Source organism: Diorhabda sublineata, chromosome 11 (assembly GCF_026230105.1).
Source record: "Diorhabda sublineata isolate icDioSubl1.1 chromosome 11, icDioSubl1.1, whole genome shotgun sequence".
NCBI lineage: Eukaryota > Metazoa > Arthropoda > Insecta > Coleoptera > Chrysomelidae > Diorhabda > Diorhabda sublineata.
Genome location: NC_079484.1, coordinates 7,669,697 through 7,688,726, shown reverse-complemented (window position 1 = coordinate 7,688,726; position 19,030 = coordinate 7,669,697). Strand labels below are relative to the sequence as shown.

Sequence of the window (19,030 nt, the reverse complement as noted above, 5' to 3'; positions counted from 1 at the left end):
GACTCGGCACCCAGTCGGTATTTTGGTCGCTTCAAATGAATTTATAATATTTAACGACCGCAATTATTTGAGAATTTGGTTTTTTCTTTCAATTTTGTCGCAAAAATCTAGAATTGCATTTAAATTGCCCAGAGCAAAAGAGTTAAGTACTTGTCTATTTTCGATTTGGCCTCCTTCACAATCGAATTACCTCCCTGTGGATAATTAAGATCTGAGCTGCCCTTCAAATGAATCTAAAATCTTGATTATACCTCAAACTCTTTGTTTTAATTGAGTTTGAAGATAACAAGTGCTTAATGAAAGCCCCATTATATTATTGGAGTATAAGTGTAGAGTTACAGGATTGAGAGTTCATCAAATCAGAAATTTGATATTTTGACATAATAGAAACCCATTATTCCGAGAAAAATGGAAATATCCTTTGTGAGTTTTAGGATAAGACAATAAATATCTCTATTTATTAGGGTGAGTTGGAAAACTATCTTTTATTCTTCATAAACTCAAAACTGAATCTCTAGAGTCAATAACTGCTATGATTTAAATACTAAAAACGTTTAGAAAAACCATCGTAATATTCAATTTAAATAGAATCGACAAATTTCTGCATTATATTCAGATGCAATCATTTTGTTTCCCAATGATTTTAAAGACATCATTTTAATAAGACCAATGATGTATGGCATTGAAAATATTATTATATCAGAAGGACAGTTTATTCTATAATACAAGAGCCTAGATCTGTTTATGCTAGCCACGTTATATCCTTGAGCGGATATACGCAAAACATCAATCATTTGACTGACTGTGGTTTTCTATGAACGAACTTAATGTATTAGAACGTCACGCTATAGTTGAAGAATTGGTGTACTGTGATGTTTCATTTATTTCAATTTTTTATACTGATTTGTGAGATAAATTTAAAGGCATGTTGAATGTTCTTATAGAAATTGAACAGTTACCTAAATCGCGATTCGAGTTCTCGTTTTTAGGACCGATATACCAATACCATAGGCTTTGAGTGTAATAGAAAATATTTTGTGTTCAGGAATACATTTCTGTCAATATTAGAACAATTAAAATGCACCAATCAACAAATTTTTAGTTAAAGAATTCAGTTAAAAGATCGCTAGAAAGTATCGTTTGTCTTTTGCGCTAATTGTGGAATACCTGTAATTTATATCAATAATTTAGGTATAGCTGGAACTAAAAATGTTTATATTTAAAAAAAAAACAAAATCAGCATTGATATAAAAATTATTAAAATCTTCCTCTGAACGCATTGCAGCAAACACTTGAACTTTTCCGTTCTAATTTATTACCTGTATTTTCAAGAAACATTCCCAGCACAATTTTTTTCATCATTGAAGTATTAAAATTACGTAACTATTTGAAATAGTTCCAGTTATTATTCATATCAAGCAAATGTTTCAGTGAATTTTGTATTTTTGAACAGTGAGTGAAGGTTGAATACAGTATTAACACGTTCATTAAGGAAGACTACATCTAACCTAATGCCTCTTTATTCTACACCCTCAATGTAACGATCAAATGCTTTCAAGTCTTTGAGATATCTGGGTAAGTCATGAACATACAATGGTTCATTCTAATTTTGGGCTTAAAATATATAAAGGTTGTCCAAGTTATCGTATACGAGCAGTATAACGTTGATTTGACATTATAATTAATCAATATGACATTTTTCCTAATTAAATGTACTCCCGGGGAAATGAAGTGAGAGTTTAATCGCTAGGGAATGACTGTATTGTCTTAAATCAGGGATTAAAAGTGTATAAAAATTATTTTAGATTTTTATCGGGAGCTCAATACACCGATTTATGACTCAATGGAAAAGTGACATGTCGGTATTGGGCCCATTGTTATTCACTATTTACATGAATAATATATTTTTATTGGAGAAAATGGAACAAATCATCAGCTTTGCTGATGATACTGTGGTCGTATAAAAAGACACAAACTGGTACAACTTGAAATTGGAAATTGAAAGGGATTTTGTAGAAATTAAAACTTGGTTGGACTATAGATTATTAACGGTGAATTTGAAAAGAACAGTTTATCTACCAGCTCTTTCAAAATTTGATATAACAATATAAAATTCTTTTACAATAAAACCAGCGAATGAAATTGAAAATTTGGGAATAATGTTAGACTTAACAAAAAAATTAAGAAGCCTTCTATATAGTTTTAAAGAAATTGTCGAATTTTTGAATATAAAAGAGAGAATTATGGTTTATCAAAGTTTAGTGGAGGTTATGGAATCATAGGCTGGGGTGGTGTTTCAGAAACACACTATAGTTTCGCAAAATACAATTTTGAAATCACTCCTAAACAAGAATAACAAGTATCCCACTGATAAACATCGAAGCTAAAGTATTAGATGTCCTTCAAATATATTATTCACACGTTAATTTAAGACAATATAACAGAGATAAATTACAAGGACGAACTCATGGCTATGAAACTAGGAATAAACAAAAGTTTGCTGCGTCCCTTACGAAAAAGAACATAGGACAGAGAAGTTATTTGTACTTGGGGACTGTATGATATAACAGCCTACCAGATGATATAAAAAAAGAAAATGTATTAAGAAGATTCAATATTGCACTAAAAAATAATATTTATGGAACCCAGCCAAAAAAAGATATTCAGAAATTAATTGGCAGTTCTTGATTAAAAAGAAACTGAGAACGTACATTGATTGTAATGCTTTATTTATACAAAAATGATTTTGTATATGGAAAAAAATTTTTCTCCACTTTTTTGTTAAAGTTAACTTTAAATAAGTTTAGGATTCGTACAGATAGTTTATGTGGTTATTTATGTGTTTATTGAAGTGAATGTATATTCAAATATTTCAACTCAATGTAATTAATTATTTCATGTATTTTTTATGCCAATAAACAGTATATGTATACATTAATTTTAGGAGAATAGAATTTTAAAATGAAGTACATTATTTCTGACAATATTGCCATGCAACAACAAATTAGTTCAAGAACAAGAAAAATAAACTTAATTTGATAAATGCAGTGATGTATTAGTGCAGTAATAGGAGCGGTTTTGATAAAAAAGGCTCTGGTTCTAAAAAAAAATTCTCATTCCTATCAGTTTGTTTTCAATATAAAGATGCTTTGTCGATAAAATTGTAAAATTTTCTAATGTCAACAAAGCTTATCTCTCATTTATTAGACCATGTTTATCGTCGCATAAATTTACATTAGGGCTTTGTTACTTTAAATAGTACAAATTGTCTAAAATGTAGTTTAGGGACTCAGAATCATTCGTCAGTACGTCGAAGAGATTTGCAGGCAATCACACATTTAGGGACCAATTTCTTTAGCTGGACTTGTCATAGTGATACCGTGAATTTTTCCAGGGACATTTTCTAGAAAGAGTTATTCTACGATTCACTGACTTTTTTCCACTTTCTTCAAACCTTCGGATACATAATTTGGTGCTGATTATGAATGCCGGGCATCACAATTCATCTATAGATTCAAAAATCTCGTTAAACCTTCTTCCGCAGGTCTGAGACAATTCTTATTCCAAAAGATAACGAAAAATTCAAATATGTGTCTTAACCGTAGAGGTATATATTTAAAATATGTAACAAAATGTCAATAATGTATATTCTTCCAATAAATATAATAATTTTAATCTTATAGGATCTTCAATAACTTATTTATTGTAATCAACTCATACATATTGATAAAGTATCTCACCGAAATTGAATTAAGTCAAATCATTAATCAGGTATTTTCAGTTTACACGTTTTATGATCCATATTCATTGTGAAAACAAGCTGACGGTTTTAATGATATTAAGTCCAAAATATATAAAAAGAATATGTAAAGTGAGTCAAGATATCATTCTACGCAAAGTGTTCTATCAAATATGAACACATTTTTGGTAAGTTGAACCATTATTACAAACATTTAGAAGTTGGTAATTATTACTTCCTTCAGCATTTGGGTATATCGAAAAATCATGTTGATGATAATGCACAACTAGATATTGAAAGGATCTAAGAATAACTGACAGTATTAAATATTGTATAATGATTTGAATAGTCTCCAAATTAAGAAAGTACTCTAGTCACAATGGTTTGGTGTCCAATAAATATGACAGAAAGCGTTATTTCTGACTAGCATGATTAATTAAATATTTTGTAACGAATAGAATAAATTGAATTAATTTCAGCTTTAGTGCTATATTAGTTCGAAACTCAATAATCCATAAGGCATAAAACTATTTTAAGAAAATTATCCAGATCCTACGTCAAAATAAATCAATATCTCATGACTTGAGGTTTTTATCTCCAATTTCCGTCACGTACAGAATTTTTTTCATTTATATAAATAAATCCACTATATCTAAATTATTATTTCAGATTTTATCCTGCGCAGTCTTGGTGATCGCTGCTAAAGAAACGAACTCTGGCAGTGAGAAATCAAAACGTCAAATATTGGAGGAAATCGTCGATGGATTCAATACGCCAGATTATTATCAGGATACTCCTTTTTATCCAGAAACATTCCAGTACTATCAAGAACAATCCCCATACATCTCGATAGAACCTGAATATTACTCACAACGTACCGTTAATAATGTAATAAACAAAATACCAGTGCCTGTAACGCAACCTATTCCGGTACCTATCGAAAAAACTGTTAAAGTTGCTCAACCGTATCCGGTTCATGTCGAGAAACCCATACCAGTAAAAGTTAGAGTAAACGTACCATACCCAGTCGAAAAGCCTTACCCCGTTCATGTACCCCACCAAGTACCTTACCCTGTAAAAGTTAAAGTGCCGTATCCAGTTGAAAAACCGTATCCAGTACCAATCACTAAAAGCGTACCAGTACCAATTGAAAAACCTGTCTACGTCAAAGTTCCCGAAATCGTTAAAGTACCAGTTTCACAACCCTACCCAGTTGCCGTCAATCGTAAAGTAACTGTTACTGTACCAGACCCAATGATCGTTAAAATTAAAAATCCTGTCTACACGGGAAACCACGTTTCTCCAGTAGTGAACGATGTACAATTGCCTGTATACAATGAACAAACTTCCGACTGGGGATTACCCTACGAAACTTATGGAACTTGGGAAAATCATAACATATTGGCCCGCAGTACGCAGAATAAGGCAGCAAAGAAAGCTTAAATCAATTCTCATTACATTATGCATAAGGTTAAGCAGTTTTCAATAAAATTTATTTTTATTTTTAATAGATGTTATTTAAACACTTGCCATTTTTCTAGTAGTTTCATACTCACATTGATGTAGAATTTCAGTCGCTCGATGGCAAAACACTTTTTTTTCTGCAAAAACCAAAACAAATGATGAAGAGGTGGGTATAAGTCCATCCAAAAATATGTGCAGCTTTACGTTGTCATGGTGGACCAACCACAATGCCTCAATTCGCTAACTCCAGGAGTTTCCCTTGAATTCGCTCTGTAATTAAGTCAAGTAGGGACCGTATATTACTTCCCGTTTCACACTACACAAAGCATCACCTTAGTCAATTCGGGTTTCGTAGTGTAACCTTTTTGAAATATTATAAACTGTTTAATGATTGATGTCTATTACATCAGTAATATCTCAAAAGGTTGCATGTCTATGTATTTCATATAAAAATTTCATCGACTTTTTCAGTGAAAGGTTTGTAGATGCGAAGACAACAGAATTTCCACAACGGAAACGTTCAAATCAATATAACCACGATATGATTAATTACAGCAGCCATTTTCTGTATGTTCGTGAGGTGTTATAGCCTTGTCTATAGCAAAAGATCATCACTTTTAATTTCTAAAACGCACAAAAATATCTCCAAGAAACAGTAATATCTCCATTTATAACCAACACTATTATTGTAAAAATTGTAAAATGCTTAATAGATTTATCATATCTTCATCAATGCTTTTCATAAATAAAGATGTTGGAAATTGATATTTCAAGTTTTATTTTAATTCCTTAAAATGATTGAATAAGAAAATTGGATGTTGGTAAGAAGCAGATTCATACCATAATAATTTTCAATCTTCATGTTATTATTAGTCGGATTTGAATGATTAAAGAAATAGAATTGAAAGCATGAATATTTTCCTACGGTCTATCCTTCAAACATGAATACAGTGGTCACTAAAAACTATTAAAAATCTGTAGCATAGGAATAGTATAATATTGCAAAGTTGTGAGATTATACTAAAACCAATATTTTATTGTTATAATTAGAAATGTAAATTGTATTATAGGGTGGAATCAATTACTGCCATTCGTGTGTCTTACGCAACCGTTCGTTTATTTCAAATGTACACTTTAAATCGAAAAAATTTTGATTATCCGGTTAAGAATTAAGAAGTAATGGAATTGTTTAGTTATTGGAGAAAAACATAAGTTATATGCTTTGATGATAATTTACATAAAGTTAAATAAAATTGAGAGTCGCTAGAATAAATCAAATACCTGTTTCAATACATAAGATCATCCTTTTATCTCTGAATTGATTCCGGTACGAGCAATTAGATTTATGAATCATAGAAAAATAGAAATATGAATACTAAAAACTGGTTGAAAATGTCCTTCATCATGACATCTGATGCTGGTAATTCTATCATATAAATAGGTAAATTTTGTGAGGAGACATTATCACTTCTTGTTTGTGTCTTAGACTTACTGGAAGATGAAAGCATTTTTGGTAAGTTTTATATTAAATTCCTTCATCAATAAACAGTAATAACAATTTTTCTAAATAATATATTGACATTACTTGGAAGACGACAATGATTTTTCATTAAAAAATATCAACTTCGTCATACACTGTAGTATTTTCAACTTTTTGCAAGTTTCTATTATTTAGATGTTCATGTTGATCGACTCAGAAACAGTTTTCAATCCATTGATCAAATTACAAATAATTGTTCCCATTCAAATAGTTTCCAGATATAGTCAAATATATTTGGTTCTGTTTTTAAGAGGTTGGAATGATTCACAAAACTTTATTCAACTAAAATTCATAAAATGAATTTATTTCAACGAATCATGCAATTAATCCTCAAAAAAACAACGTATTTCTTTATGACTCGCACTCATTTCGACCATCTTTGTAAATAAAAATACTAAAAAAAATAGATCTCCCATTGAATTATTTACTTGTCATGTATATTGAATATTGAACTTTACTTCATAGGTACTTTGCTTTGTGGTTTTGGCTACTGCCACTACTCCAGAAACATCTAACAAAAAATCTCCTGAGGTAGCAGAAAAATCTAAGCGCCATAGTGGATACTTCCAACAGTCTTTTGAAAATTTCCCACAAGGTAACGGTGGCATCTCTACTGGACTAGAAACATCCGGTATAGTATCTGGAGGTCTCGTATCTTCATCATCCGGTCTAGATTCAACCGGAATAAGTGGTCAATCAGTCTTATCATCTGCCGGATCATATGATCAATCTTCGCTGAGCTCGATTGGTTCTGGGTTTGGCTTATCTGGATACCACTCATCCGGTTTAGGATATTCTTCTGGAGTTAAATCTGCATTAGATACAATTGGAACCGGAATCTCTTCAAGTGGTTTGGACTATTCTGCTGGATTACAATCAACATCAGGTTCAATTGGATCTGGAGTTTCCTCGTCAGATTTAGGTATCTCTTCTGGAGTTGAATATACCGGTCAATCGGCATTGAACTCAATTGGATCCGGAATCTCTTCATCTGGTCTGGGATATTCCTCTGGAGCTGGATTGTACGGTTTGGGCTATTCTTCTGGAATCGGATCTGGAATTTCTTCTTCTAATTTGGGATATACCTCATCGTCAAACTTGGGCATATCATCCTTGGGTTCAGGATTAAGTTATGGTTCAGGTTTGAATTACGGTTCAGGATTGAGTTATGGTTCAGGTTTGAATTACGGTTCAGGATTGAGTTATGGTTCAGGTTTGAACTATGGTTCAGGTTTGAACTATGGTTCAGGTTTGAACTATGGTACAGGATTTGGTTACGGATTAGGTTCCTCCTCTTATGGGTCAGGATATTCTTACCCCCAATCTCAATACTACAGCTCAGGACCAATTGTAGCTAATCAAGAAGTGGCCAGACACACGATACATAATGTTGTCAATAAAGTCAAAGTACCCGTACCAGTACCACAACCTTACCCGGTTACAAAAACTATTCCAGTACCAGTTCCCTATCAAGTTAAAGTTGATAAACCAATTCCAGTTCAAGTAAAAGTTAATGTGCCAGTACCTGTAGAAAAACCATATCCAGTACAAGTACCCCACCCAGTACCATATCAAGTTAAGGTAAAAGTACCATACCCAGTAGAGAAACCTTATCCAGTACAAGTCACAAGAACCGTAACTGTACCTGTTGAGAAGCCAGTTTACGTGAAAGTTCCTCAAGTTGTAAGAGTACCTGTACCACAACCCTACCCCGTGCCAGTAGAGAAAAAAGTGAGAGTCAATGTTCCTCATCCCGTTGTCGTCAAGGTTCCACAAATATATAAAGTACATCACAACATCGAAACTATCAAGAAACCTGTCGTATTAGTTCAACAACGAGTTTCAGCACCAGTTGTAACATCTGTTTCGTCTGGAGTAGGGGGATTAGGAGCAGGATTCACTTCCTCCGGACAATCTGGAGTTGTATCTTCTGGAATATATTCTGGTACTTCAGGATTAGCGTCTTCTGACTTTACTTCATCAGGTATTACTAATGCTGGCCTTGCTTCTTCCGGTATCTCTTCCTCTGGTCTTTTCGGTTCTGGAATATCATCTGCTGATATTTCTTCCGGAATTTCTACAGCGGGACTCTCAAATTTCCAATCTACTGTAGGAGGATTCAACGGACTATCATCTGGAGTAGACTCTTCGGGATTCCAAACTTCGGGATCTGAATTCTTCAATACCGGTTTGTCTGGATTATCTGGCTCAGAAGTAGTAACTTCTGGTTCAGCTGTACCATGTGCCACGCACCATGGAAATGTTCACAACATCATAGCTCGTAAAGCCGAAAATAAAGAAGAAAAGAAACAGTAAATTCTTTTATCAATCTTGGTAATATATAATGTTGATATTCGACAAAAATTGTAGAGTGTTTTTGTTAATATATGTTTATAAAGAATAAGTTTTTTATTGAGCAAAGTAATGGTTTTTTTTCGCAAATTAATAAAGGAAGGACCATATTTTGAAATATCATTAAAGGAGGGTGTTTATTTTAACTTATAAAGAAAATCCCTTCTAAGAAATCCAGAATTGCCAAAATGGACGAACTACTATGTAGGCAGATATCTCACTCAAATAAATTTTTATTTCAAATGATACTGATCAATACACCAATGCTTTTGGAATTGTATACATACTCTTGCATGTTATAATTCTATTTTTTACGATCTTGAAAGCAACTTTTGGGATCAGTCCTTATCAATAACAATCAACTATCTGCCATTAGAGCAAGTCAAAAGCGATAATTAGATTTTTTTTTAATATTTATTAAAGGAACTTAAACGTTTTAGTGAGTTTTTATTTGAAAGAGAATAAAAAGTATACTTTATGTCTCGAATTTAGAATTGCGAATAAAAATTTCAATCTGTCCAAAATTAATCAATGAAATCGGTTAATGAGATAATTTCACCGATGCAGTCAGAACCTTCAGATTTAAGAAAGATGGTAACTTGGTTCTATATCCGAAAAATTGGGTGAAAGATAAAGCAATTTGTAGCATTTTCATGAATGTAAATTACACGTGTTCGTGATCCTGAATTTTCCTGTTGCAAAAGAACTTTTTCTTGATCGATTTGTTCTTGTTCTTTTCAAACCTTCATTAAATCCACCGAAGAAGTTCGTATTACATTAACAATTAATTTTTATTGGATATTTTAAACCTATTTTGGAAAATAATATTTTGCATGATGTTACTTCAATTAATCACAAAACTGTTGGTAAGCTGGTCGATATAAATTACTTATGAAAAGTGAAAAAACTGTTCAGATAGACGTAGTTGTTGGGCATATTTCAAACAAAACCTAATTTCCCTAAAAGCAAATGTTTTTCTAAACTGGCTGTAACTGGATTTTTTGTACAGGGCTAGCAACCTGTTCAAACATAGAAAATATCTGAAAGCTGAATATTTTGTGTATATCAGGTTTCATATTTGTGGATTTCATATAAAAAGTCGTTTTCGGTTTTGGGAAAAAGAGAATTGGCGGCCATAGATTTTTTTGGTCACGTTCAAAGGGATATAGTACATTGTCGTTATGTAATGCGATGTCTGGGCACATTCTGTTGGCCTAAATTTAAAATTTATCAAGACCTTCTTAACAGAATATTTGATACAGGTATGTCGTTTTTACCTGCTCTCGACTTGTTCTTGTGAGTTTCTTTTAGGTTTTGGAGCATTTTATAACAACGAAATAGTTGTATACGAGCCATAGAATCATTTAGGAACAATTTTAATACTTCACCGTGAATTTCAGCCACCGTATCGCATAAATTCATTCAAAATTCGATCGTGATATGTTCTTCGAGTTTTCGCTTCTTCGTTTGTGTGAGGAGCATCACTAGCATAGATAAGAGAAAGCTAAGGATTCAAGAACTGGAAAAAATACGAGTGGATAGAGCCATGCCACCACATTATGCGGTGGAAGTTTCGTTATTCTAGGGTTACCATAAGCGCAACAAAAAAATTAGTAGCCTATTAGAACTAAAAAGCAAATACTACTTATAATTGGTGACAAGAAATCTACTTATAGAAAGTTAATATATTTAGAAAAAAGTCGTATGTCCAGAATCTGATGAACTGCGCTTTTTCATAGAAAGAGACAATTCAAAAAACTCTCACGATTCTAAGGGAGTTGTGGTATGGCCATATTTGGAAGATAGATTAAAATATCTTTAATATAAATATATCTTACCATGTAGAATGTTGTCAAATGACTCGTGCTGACAAGAAGTTACCAGATCTCATATAGAACCAAGCTTTGAACTGTACAAGCAACAACTTCGTAAACCTCACGACTTAGTGAAAATATGTGTCTTGGTCTTATCACTACCATACAATAGTTCTTTTAGGAACGAAATGGTCTGCCATATATCTTGTCTAAGGAGAAGAGTTTGTTAAATTAGAGCTTGTAGAGTTAGGAGCTTGGTTCCATATGTAGTGGTAATGTGAATAGTGTGTTCAGAATGAGTATCACCAACGGATGCAGAAATTCCAATTTAGTCTTGAATTGTTTATTGCCTGTTTATCGCCTTTATTTAGACAATAGAAGCGTTGACTGAGAAGGACAAATATTTTTAACTACTGCACGGACACAAGGGAGTGCAGGAGGCGTATAAGTATATGTTCATAAAGATGGACAAAACTTGATTGAACGAAAAAACGAAAAACATTCCACTCAAAGAAAAAAGTGAGCGAAACTATTTTGAAATACCTAGTATTGTGATCAAATTTAGCGCATTCAAACCGCGTAAAAAATGGATTTAGTACTTTGGGGCTCAATCTGCGCTGAATACTAGCTAGCAGTATCAATTACAGATGGAACACACAAATTCTTGAATATTTATAGTATTATTTTCAGACAGTCAGGTTTATAATTTGTGGAAATTTCATATAAACCTCCATTCCCTAGCTTATGAAGTGTTAATGTTTTGAAATTTCGTACTAAAATCAGCTTACATACTCGATTTCAAATTTCTAAAACATCAGAAAGAACCTCAAGAATTTTTCATGAATATCAATAAGTGACGAAGTCGAGATCTATATATTGATAGAAATCCAAAGTATAAGGGCTCTGTATTATTAAATTTTGGAATGTTTGATAAGACTTTATAAGTTCAATGAGAATTATGTTCATCTGGTAAGTTATAAACGTTCACAAAAACGACGATGCGTTTCAAAAAAATTAAGTTAGTACCCTTGCACTGTACTATGCTTGTCTTACACCTAGATATGAGCGATGGTAAATACCATTCTATACTTGAAATTTCATTAATTTTCTAAATTAGTTTTCCATCTTCATCCACCTATTATTTAACTCATCTAAATAGAGCAATTTCACTTGAGCCTCCAATAAACGGAAACGTTCCTTTCATGTATCACTTTTCATTGTTCCTTTTGCTAATTTCAAGACGTAGGATAAAATCAACTAAACGTAAATACAGAAATCTAATAATTTAACGGAATTTTAAAAATACGTGGATAAATTGAAACTATAGAAGAATAAAACAACGAAGAAAACTAAACAAATTAAAAATAATAGAAACATTCGAAAGTGATAAATAAATATTATATGCGTTTATAATACCATAAAACATTCAAATATAATATAATTTTTAAGGTTGATTTGCTAATTAAATACAGATCATCCTTCGATCTTTTAACTTTATCCGGTTCAACCAATTTAAATCAATTCTAAAAACAGGTTGAAAATGGCCTTCGTCGTGAATCTGTTATTGGAAATAGTATCATATAAATAGGTGAATTTTTAAAGAATACCGTATCATTTGTTGTTTGTGCCTAGAAGCAATAGAAGATGAAATTACTTCTGGTAAATATTGCTTGTAATAATTTTATAATTTCAACGAACGTTGAAATAACATATTTTTATAAATATTCAATAAATGTGTACCTTATTACTGTTAACACGTTATATTGATATTATTTTCACTTCTTCTCCATTCATTCACTTCACATTCATTAATTGAATCGAATAATGTAATTTTTTAAAACTTACTACATCTTTCACATACACCTAAATATAAATGACATTTGCTTAATAAATGTGAACATTTTCAGACTTTAAATCGTGGGTAGATTTTTCTAGTATGTACAAACTTAAATGACATGGATTTTTATTCATTTCGTCAGAGCAAATTCAATATATTTATCATTTTTCCATTTACAAATCATTCCTCTTTGATCTATTTATTCAAAATTAACACACCACCCATCAATTTATTGTTGTTTTTGGTATTCATCAGTATCGATACAACTATGTCCGAACAAAAAATATGAAAATGATATGATGATACATTTTGATAATATGAATTTATTTTACAGGTACTCAGTTTTGTGGTTTTGGCCGTTGCCAGTACCCCTGATGAACCTAAGAAATCAGAAAAAACGAAACGTCAGAGTTTATACTACCCTGAGACTTTAGATGGTGTCTTATCTTCTGGACTGACATCATCTGGCCTAGTATCTGGAGGTCTTTGGTCCTCATCATCCGGACTTGCCTCAACCGGAGTAATTGGACAAACACTCCCATCTACCGGATTATATGATCAATCAACTTTGAGCACAATTGGTTCAGGACTTGGTTCATCAGGATATTATGCATCTGGTTTAGGTTATGCTGCTGGAATTGGATCATATGGTCAATACCCAGTGAGCACTATTGCATCTGGATTAGGCTATTCTTCCTTAGGTTTGGGTTACGGTTCTGGTTTGAGTTATGGTTCCGGTTATGGTTTAGGATCTACTTATGGTTTGGGATCTACCTATGGTTTGGGATCAACTTATGGCTTAGGATCAACTTATGGTCTAGGTACAACTTATGGTTCAAGTTATTCTACCGCACCAGTTGTAACAAATCAAGAATTGGCTCGTCACACCATACACAATGTTGTGAACCAAGTTAAAGTACCAGTACCAGTACCACAACCCTACCCGGTTACAAAAACCGTTCCAGTACCAGCCCCTTACCCAGTTAAAGTTGAAAAACCAGTACCAGTTCAAGTGAGAGTAAATGTCCCAGTACCCGTTGAAAAGCCATATCCCGTACATGTACCTCACCCAGTGCCATATAATGTTCATGTTAAAGTACCATACCCAGTAGAGAAGCCTTACCCAGTACAAGTAACAAGAACCGTAACTGTACCTGTTGAAAAGCCAGTCTACGTGAAAGTTCCTCAAGTTGTAAATGTACCTGTATCACAACCCTACCCTGTTCCAGTGGAAAAGAGAGTAAGAGTCAATGTTCCTCAACCAGTTGTCGTGAAGGTTCCAGAAATATATAAAGTACATCACAACATCGAAACTGTCAAGAAACCTGTCGTATTGGTTCAGCAACGAGTTTCACCACCGGTAGTTACATCTGCTTCCGGTTCAGTAGTAGGATTAGGAGAAACTGTACAAACAGGCCTTTCTTCTGGAGTAGTATCCTCTGGCCTCGTCTCTTCCGGTTTCCCTTCCTCTGATCTCCTTTCTTCTGGTGTAGTATCTACAGGTGTATCTTCAGGTCTTTCAGATTTCCAAACTGTAGGAGAATACAACGGACTATCATCTGGAGTCGTGTCATCGGGATCTGAATTTTTGAATACCGGATATGGATACTCCAGCTCTCCAAAATTCGTTTCATCTGGTGCAGTTTTCCCAAACACATTTGGAAATGTTCACAACATCGTAGCACGTAAAGCCGACAAAAAAGACGAAAAGAAACAATAAAATGTTTTTAGACTGTTGTACATAAAATGATGATATTCGATATAACATGTAAATGAAAATAGATTTGTTAATACATTTTCTGAACAAATTGGAGAATTTTTATTTTCAAAAAAGTCATGTGTTGTTGTGTGTGAATATTTGTTGTACAAAAGTAACCAACAAAACTGGAAAAAATTATTATTGATCTACTTAAATGTAAATAAATAAGGCGCTAGATATGAAAATGAGTTGATCATTAATTTTTAGAATTTCATCGCAATTATTCAAAACAAAATCTGCGAATAACAAACGAAAACGTAAAATTATTAAGCATATAACTCTTTAAATACTTATATGTAATTCATAGTTACTCCTCAATGAATAGAACGATATTAAAAATTAAAATGCTCTGCATTCTTAAGAATTTCGCATTCAGATAGCATGAGATATTTGTTATTGAAGACCTTCCAAAATCGATGGAATCATCAAGATCTTCGGAATAAGAACTTCTTCACCATCGAATTTTTCTTTGAGTTTCGTCGCGTGAAGCACATTGTTCGTAATTTACTTACCACCAAATTCGTTCCATTGCACAAACTTGGTTGGTTTATCTGAAGCATGATTACTACGGAGCTAATCCTTAGTACTAATTTTACGATGGTAACCAAGGCACATTAAAATTAATTAGTACGTTGGATGTAAGTCTAAATATTCGTTATTCGATAATGTCTGCCCCAAATTATGTCTTTGAAAAAGAACCATTGTATTTTTGAGTATTTGTTAGGAAATTTCTTTATTCGGATGTTTCGCCACGAAGCAATCAATGCAGTGGCTCTTAGGTTGCGGAATTAATGATGGCAATATTATATTTCTAAGGCAGCATAATCCAGACAATTCTCCGGAAAACTTTACTGTGCCATAATATTCGCAAACAACGTCTATTGGTCCAGCGTGAACGCAGTTATCAGTACTGCAATCGCATCGAAACGCTGCTCGATTCGAATCATTAACTCATAAATTTCTTCTTAAGTTTGCTCACGATTTCGCATTTCCAGTCGCGCCATTTCGTAGGCTGAACGTTTGCAGTGTATTTGTTAACAAGTAGAATGCTACTTCTTATCAACAGTAAAAATATTGGGTAGCAGATTTTAAATGAGACCGTACGACCTGCGAAGACCAGCATTGCAATGGTGGACCAAATGATGTGACGACTCCAGAAACGTTGAAGAAATTACATAAAGCGGAACTGGGTACTCATGGATTGACCTAGCAGATACAGTAGGCATTTCAAAAAGTACGGTATATCGGATATTTACTGAAAATTTGGACATGAGAAAGCTATGGGTAAGATAGGCTCACAATTTAACAAAGACAGTGTTGTGAAGATGTTTCAATTGAGTGTTTGGCAATAGTTCACAGAATTTTTGCGCCGTTTCATAACCTTGAGTAAAACGCAGGTCCATCACTTCATACCCGAAGCAAAACAATAACCAAAACAATGGACTGAAAAGAATACAAGGACCGTTTCATCTGCAGGCAAAGTCATGGCGTTGGTTTTTTTGGATGCGCGTGGGATAATTTTCATTGACTATCTTTAAAAAAGAGAAAACATCAACGGCGAGTATTATGTGAATTTATTGTAACGTTTGAGCGAAGTAATCAAAGACAAATGGTCACTTTTGGCTAAGAACAAAGTCTTGTTTCATCAAGACAAGGCACCAGTTCACACATTCGATATTGGATTGGCCAGGATTGATAAATTGAAGTTTGATTTGCTATCTCGGATTATTTTCTGTTCCCAACTTGGAAAAATGATTCCAACAATGAAGAGTTGATGTCGGCAGTAATGGCTATTTTGGAGAGCTTGACGATTCATATTATAAAAAGGATATCGAACTTATTGAACATTGGTAACATCCTTGTTGATCAAATACAAAAATTGGCAATGTGTCAAAAATAGTTAGACATTCCGAAAAATATGCCATTTTCAATGGCTCGTTGAACGTCTAGGCCATACATAAAGGATTGTAATAGTTCTCAGAACAATCCATGCAAACATTTGCATTGCATTGTATGAAAAATATTAAATATTTCTCATGCAATATTTTCTGTATCAACACGCCAACATCAAATTCATGTTTTATTCGCCGATCATAAAATAATAAATGGTAGCGGCTATGATTAAAATAATGAGAATTTTTGTTATTTTTGAAGAATTTCAAATTAATCAACAGAACAGTTAAATTGAATATAAACAATTTGTAATGTTATAAATATATTGTTTCAATACCGTTTTTTAAGTTACTTCAGGACAGGTACTTAATATTACCCATAAATTCAAATATAATTAGAGGTACTTTTCCTCAAACACTTTGGTATGAGTTATTCAATATCGGAAGATAATTATAGTGTACTGTAAACGATTGGTAGTTAATCTTACCCTAGGTAGAATTGACGTTTTAACTATAAATCAACTTCTCTGATAATTTGTATTTTCACATGAAAATATTTTATACAAAAGATGAACGAAGTAAATAGTCTGTTTCCATAGTAGATAACATATTGAAGGTATTTTTTTATAGCGTTTTTTCCCTATATTATAAGAATATATCCATTTCTCTACATTGATATTTTTAGTTTCTTCTTCTTCTTCTTGTAGTAGGACGAGGTCCTGTCAGGTCTGTCATCTGCCCTCTTGTGACGCCTATGTCCAGCTATCGTACCAGCGTTTTGGGGGCCTACCGATTGGGCGTCTTGTGTCTGGTTTCTGTGTTTTGGCCCATTTGGCAATCCGTTCTGGAGCCATTCGTTCTACATGGTCTCTCCATTGTCGGCGTCTTGCTCTTACCCATCTAACGACATCTTGTACTCCCAGTTCTCTTAAGGTATCTGTGTTGGGTATTCTATCGTGGAGTGTGGTACCCTTTATTGTTCGTAATATCTTCATCTCTGCTGTTCTCATTTTTCTCTTTGTTTGTGTTGTGTCTGCCCTTGTTTCTGCGGCATAGGTTACTATGGGTCTGATACAGGTCTTGTAGATTCGCGTCTTACTTTCTATGCTCATATATTTATTTCTCCATATAATGTCCCGTAAATATCCCGATATTCTAGTTGCTTTCTTGATCTGCTTATCTACCTCGTCCGTTATGTTTCTGCTGCTGGTTGTTTCTACACCCAAGTAGTTGAAACTCATTACTTGCTCTATAATGCGCTCATTTACTACCAACTTGCATCTTATTGGGTCTTTGGATATTACCATGCTTTGTGTTTTCTCGCATGAGATTTGCATGTTAAGTCTCTGTGCCGTCAGGTTAAATTTATGAAGGAGGCGTTGTATATCGTCTTCATTTTCAGCTATAAGTATAGCAAAGGATTCTCAGGCGACGAATCCTGCATTAACTTCGTTTACGCTCTCAATTATTTGGTCCATTATTACGTTGAAAAGGCATGGGCTGAGGCTATCTCCCTGTCTTATGCCGGATGAGACTTTGAGTTCTCTTGTTAGCCCACAGTCTGTTTTTATTCTTGTTTTGGTGTTGATGTTAAGTTGCCTTACTAGATTTGTATAATGCTTTACTATAGAGTTTTACTCTATCGAATGCCTGCTTTAGATCTACGAAACATGTGTACATGGGTTTATTGTATTCTATGGATTTCTCTATCAACTGGCGTAATATAAATATTGCGTCTATAGTGGATCTGTTTGGGCGGAAGCCTTGTTGCTCTTCTGAGATGCCTACCATAGCAGTTATCTTATTTGCAAATATCTTGGTAAATAACTTTAACACACTACTAAGTAGCGTTATGCCTCTGTAATTCTTCGGATCTGATTTTAAACCTTTCTTGTATATAGGTATAGTTATACTAGTTCTCCATTCTTCGGGTATTACTCCAGTTCTTTCTATTTTATTGTACAGTTTTATTATATTTATTCTTTTTCCGATTTCTGGGCCCCCGTTCTTCAGTAGTTCATTTGGGATATTGTCTGTACCTGGTGATTTTCTATTCTTTAGTTTCTTTATGGTTGTTTGTACTTCTTCTAATGTGATGGTTTCTTCCTGTTCGTTTGGGGATGGCGGGTTTGCGACTTCTTCTTCGTCCCTGCTTCCGTTGTTATCATATAGGATCTCAAAATGTGCTGCCCATGTTTCCTGATTTATAACATTTATCACTACCTCCTCGTTGATTGGTTTCTTCCTTTTTCGTATCATGTTCCATATTTTTTTCTGGCCTCCGTACAAATCATGTTCCATTTCCACCGAGAAATTTTCCCAGTATGTTTTTTTTTCAGTTCTTTTATTGTGTTGGTTGTTCTATTTCTTACTCTTTTATAGACTTCGTATTCTTCCTGTGTTCAGTTGGTAATGTATTTTATATTATATTTTTAGTTTATATGAAGAAACGTTAAAATAAGAAAGCTGTAAGTAAACAAAATATGCCGTTGGATCATAATCGTTATATCCTTATATAAATACATTTGTTAATATCTAGCCAGTAATCCCCGAGAGTCAAATCTAGAGAATATGGCAGATGCTCGACGAATTCGAAACATGCATGAGATATTGCATTTGCGTTATCTTAATTC

General features: G+C 33.4%; 4 protein-coding genes across 5 annotated transcripts in view; 3 read left to right on the top strand and 1 right to left on the bottom strand.

Annotated features, from left to right (window-relative positions):
- LOC130450233 (disks large 1 tumor suppressor protein) overlaps nt 1-19,030 on the bottom strand; it is a 1,338,131-nt gene that overhangs the window by 1,142,975 nt on the left and 176,126 nt on the right. The gene's annotated exons all lie outside the window — the stretch shown is intronic.
- Nucleotides 3,913-5,394, top strand: LOC130450389 (E3 ubiquitin-protein ligase RNF12-B-like). Its single transcript, XM_056788763.1, has 2 exons — nt 3,913-3,927; nt 4,409-5,394. The coding sequence occupies exons 1-2, from the start codon at nt 3,913-3,915 to the stop codon at nt 5,180-5,182; spliced, it is 789 nt and encodes a 262-aa protein (XP_056644741.1). The 3' UTR covers nt 5,183-5,394.
- LOC130450235 (uncharacterized) lies at nt 6,637-9,181 on the top strand. The gene is made up of 2 exons (XM_056788524.1): nt 6,637-6,716; nt 7,209-9,181. Exons 1-2 carry the CDS (start codon nt 6,702-6,704, stop codon nt 9,057-9,059), a joined length of 1,866 nt encoding a protein of 621 aa, XP_056644502.1. The 5' UTR covers nt 6,637-6,701; the 3' UTR covers nt 9,060-9,181.
- Nucleotides 12,469-14,554, top strand: LOC130450238 (protein PRRC2C-like). The gene is made up of 2 exons (XM_056788528.1): nt 12,469-12,568; nt 13,081-14,554. Exons 1-2 carry the CDS (start codon nt 12,554-12,556, stop codon nt 14,464-14,466), a joined length of 1,401 nt encoding a protein of 466 aa, XP_056644506.1. The 5' UTR covers nt 12,469-12,553; the 3' UTR covers nt 14,467-14,554.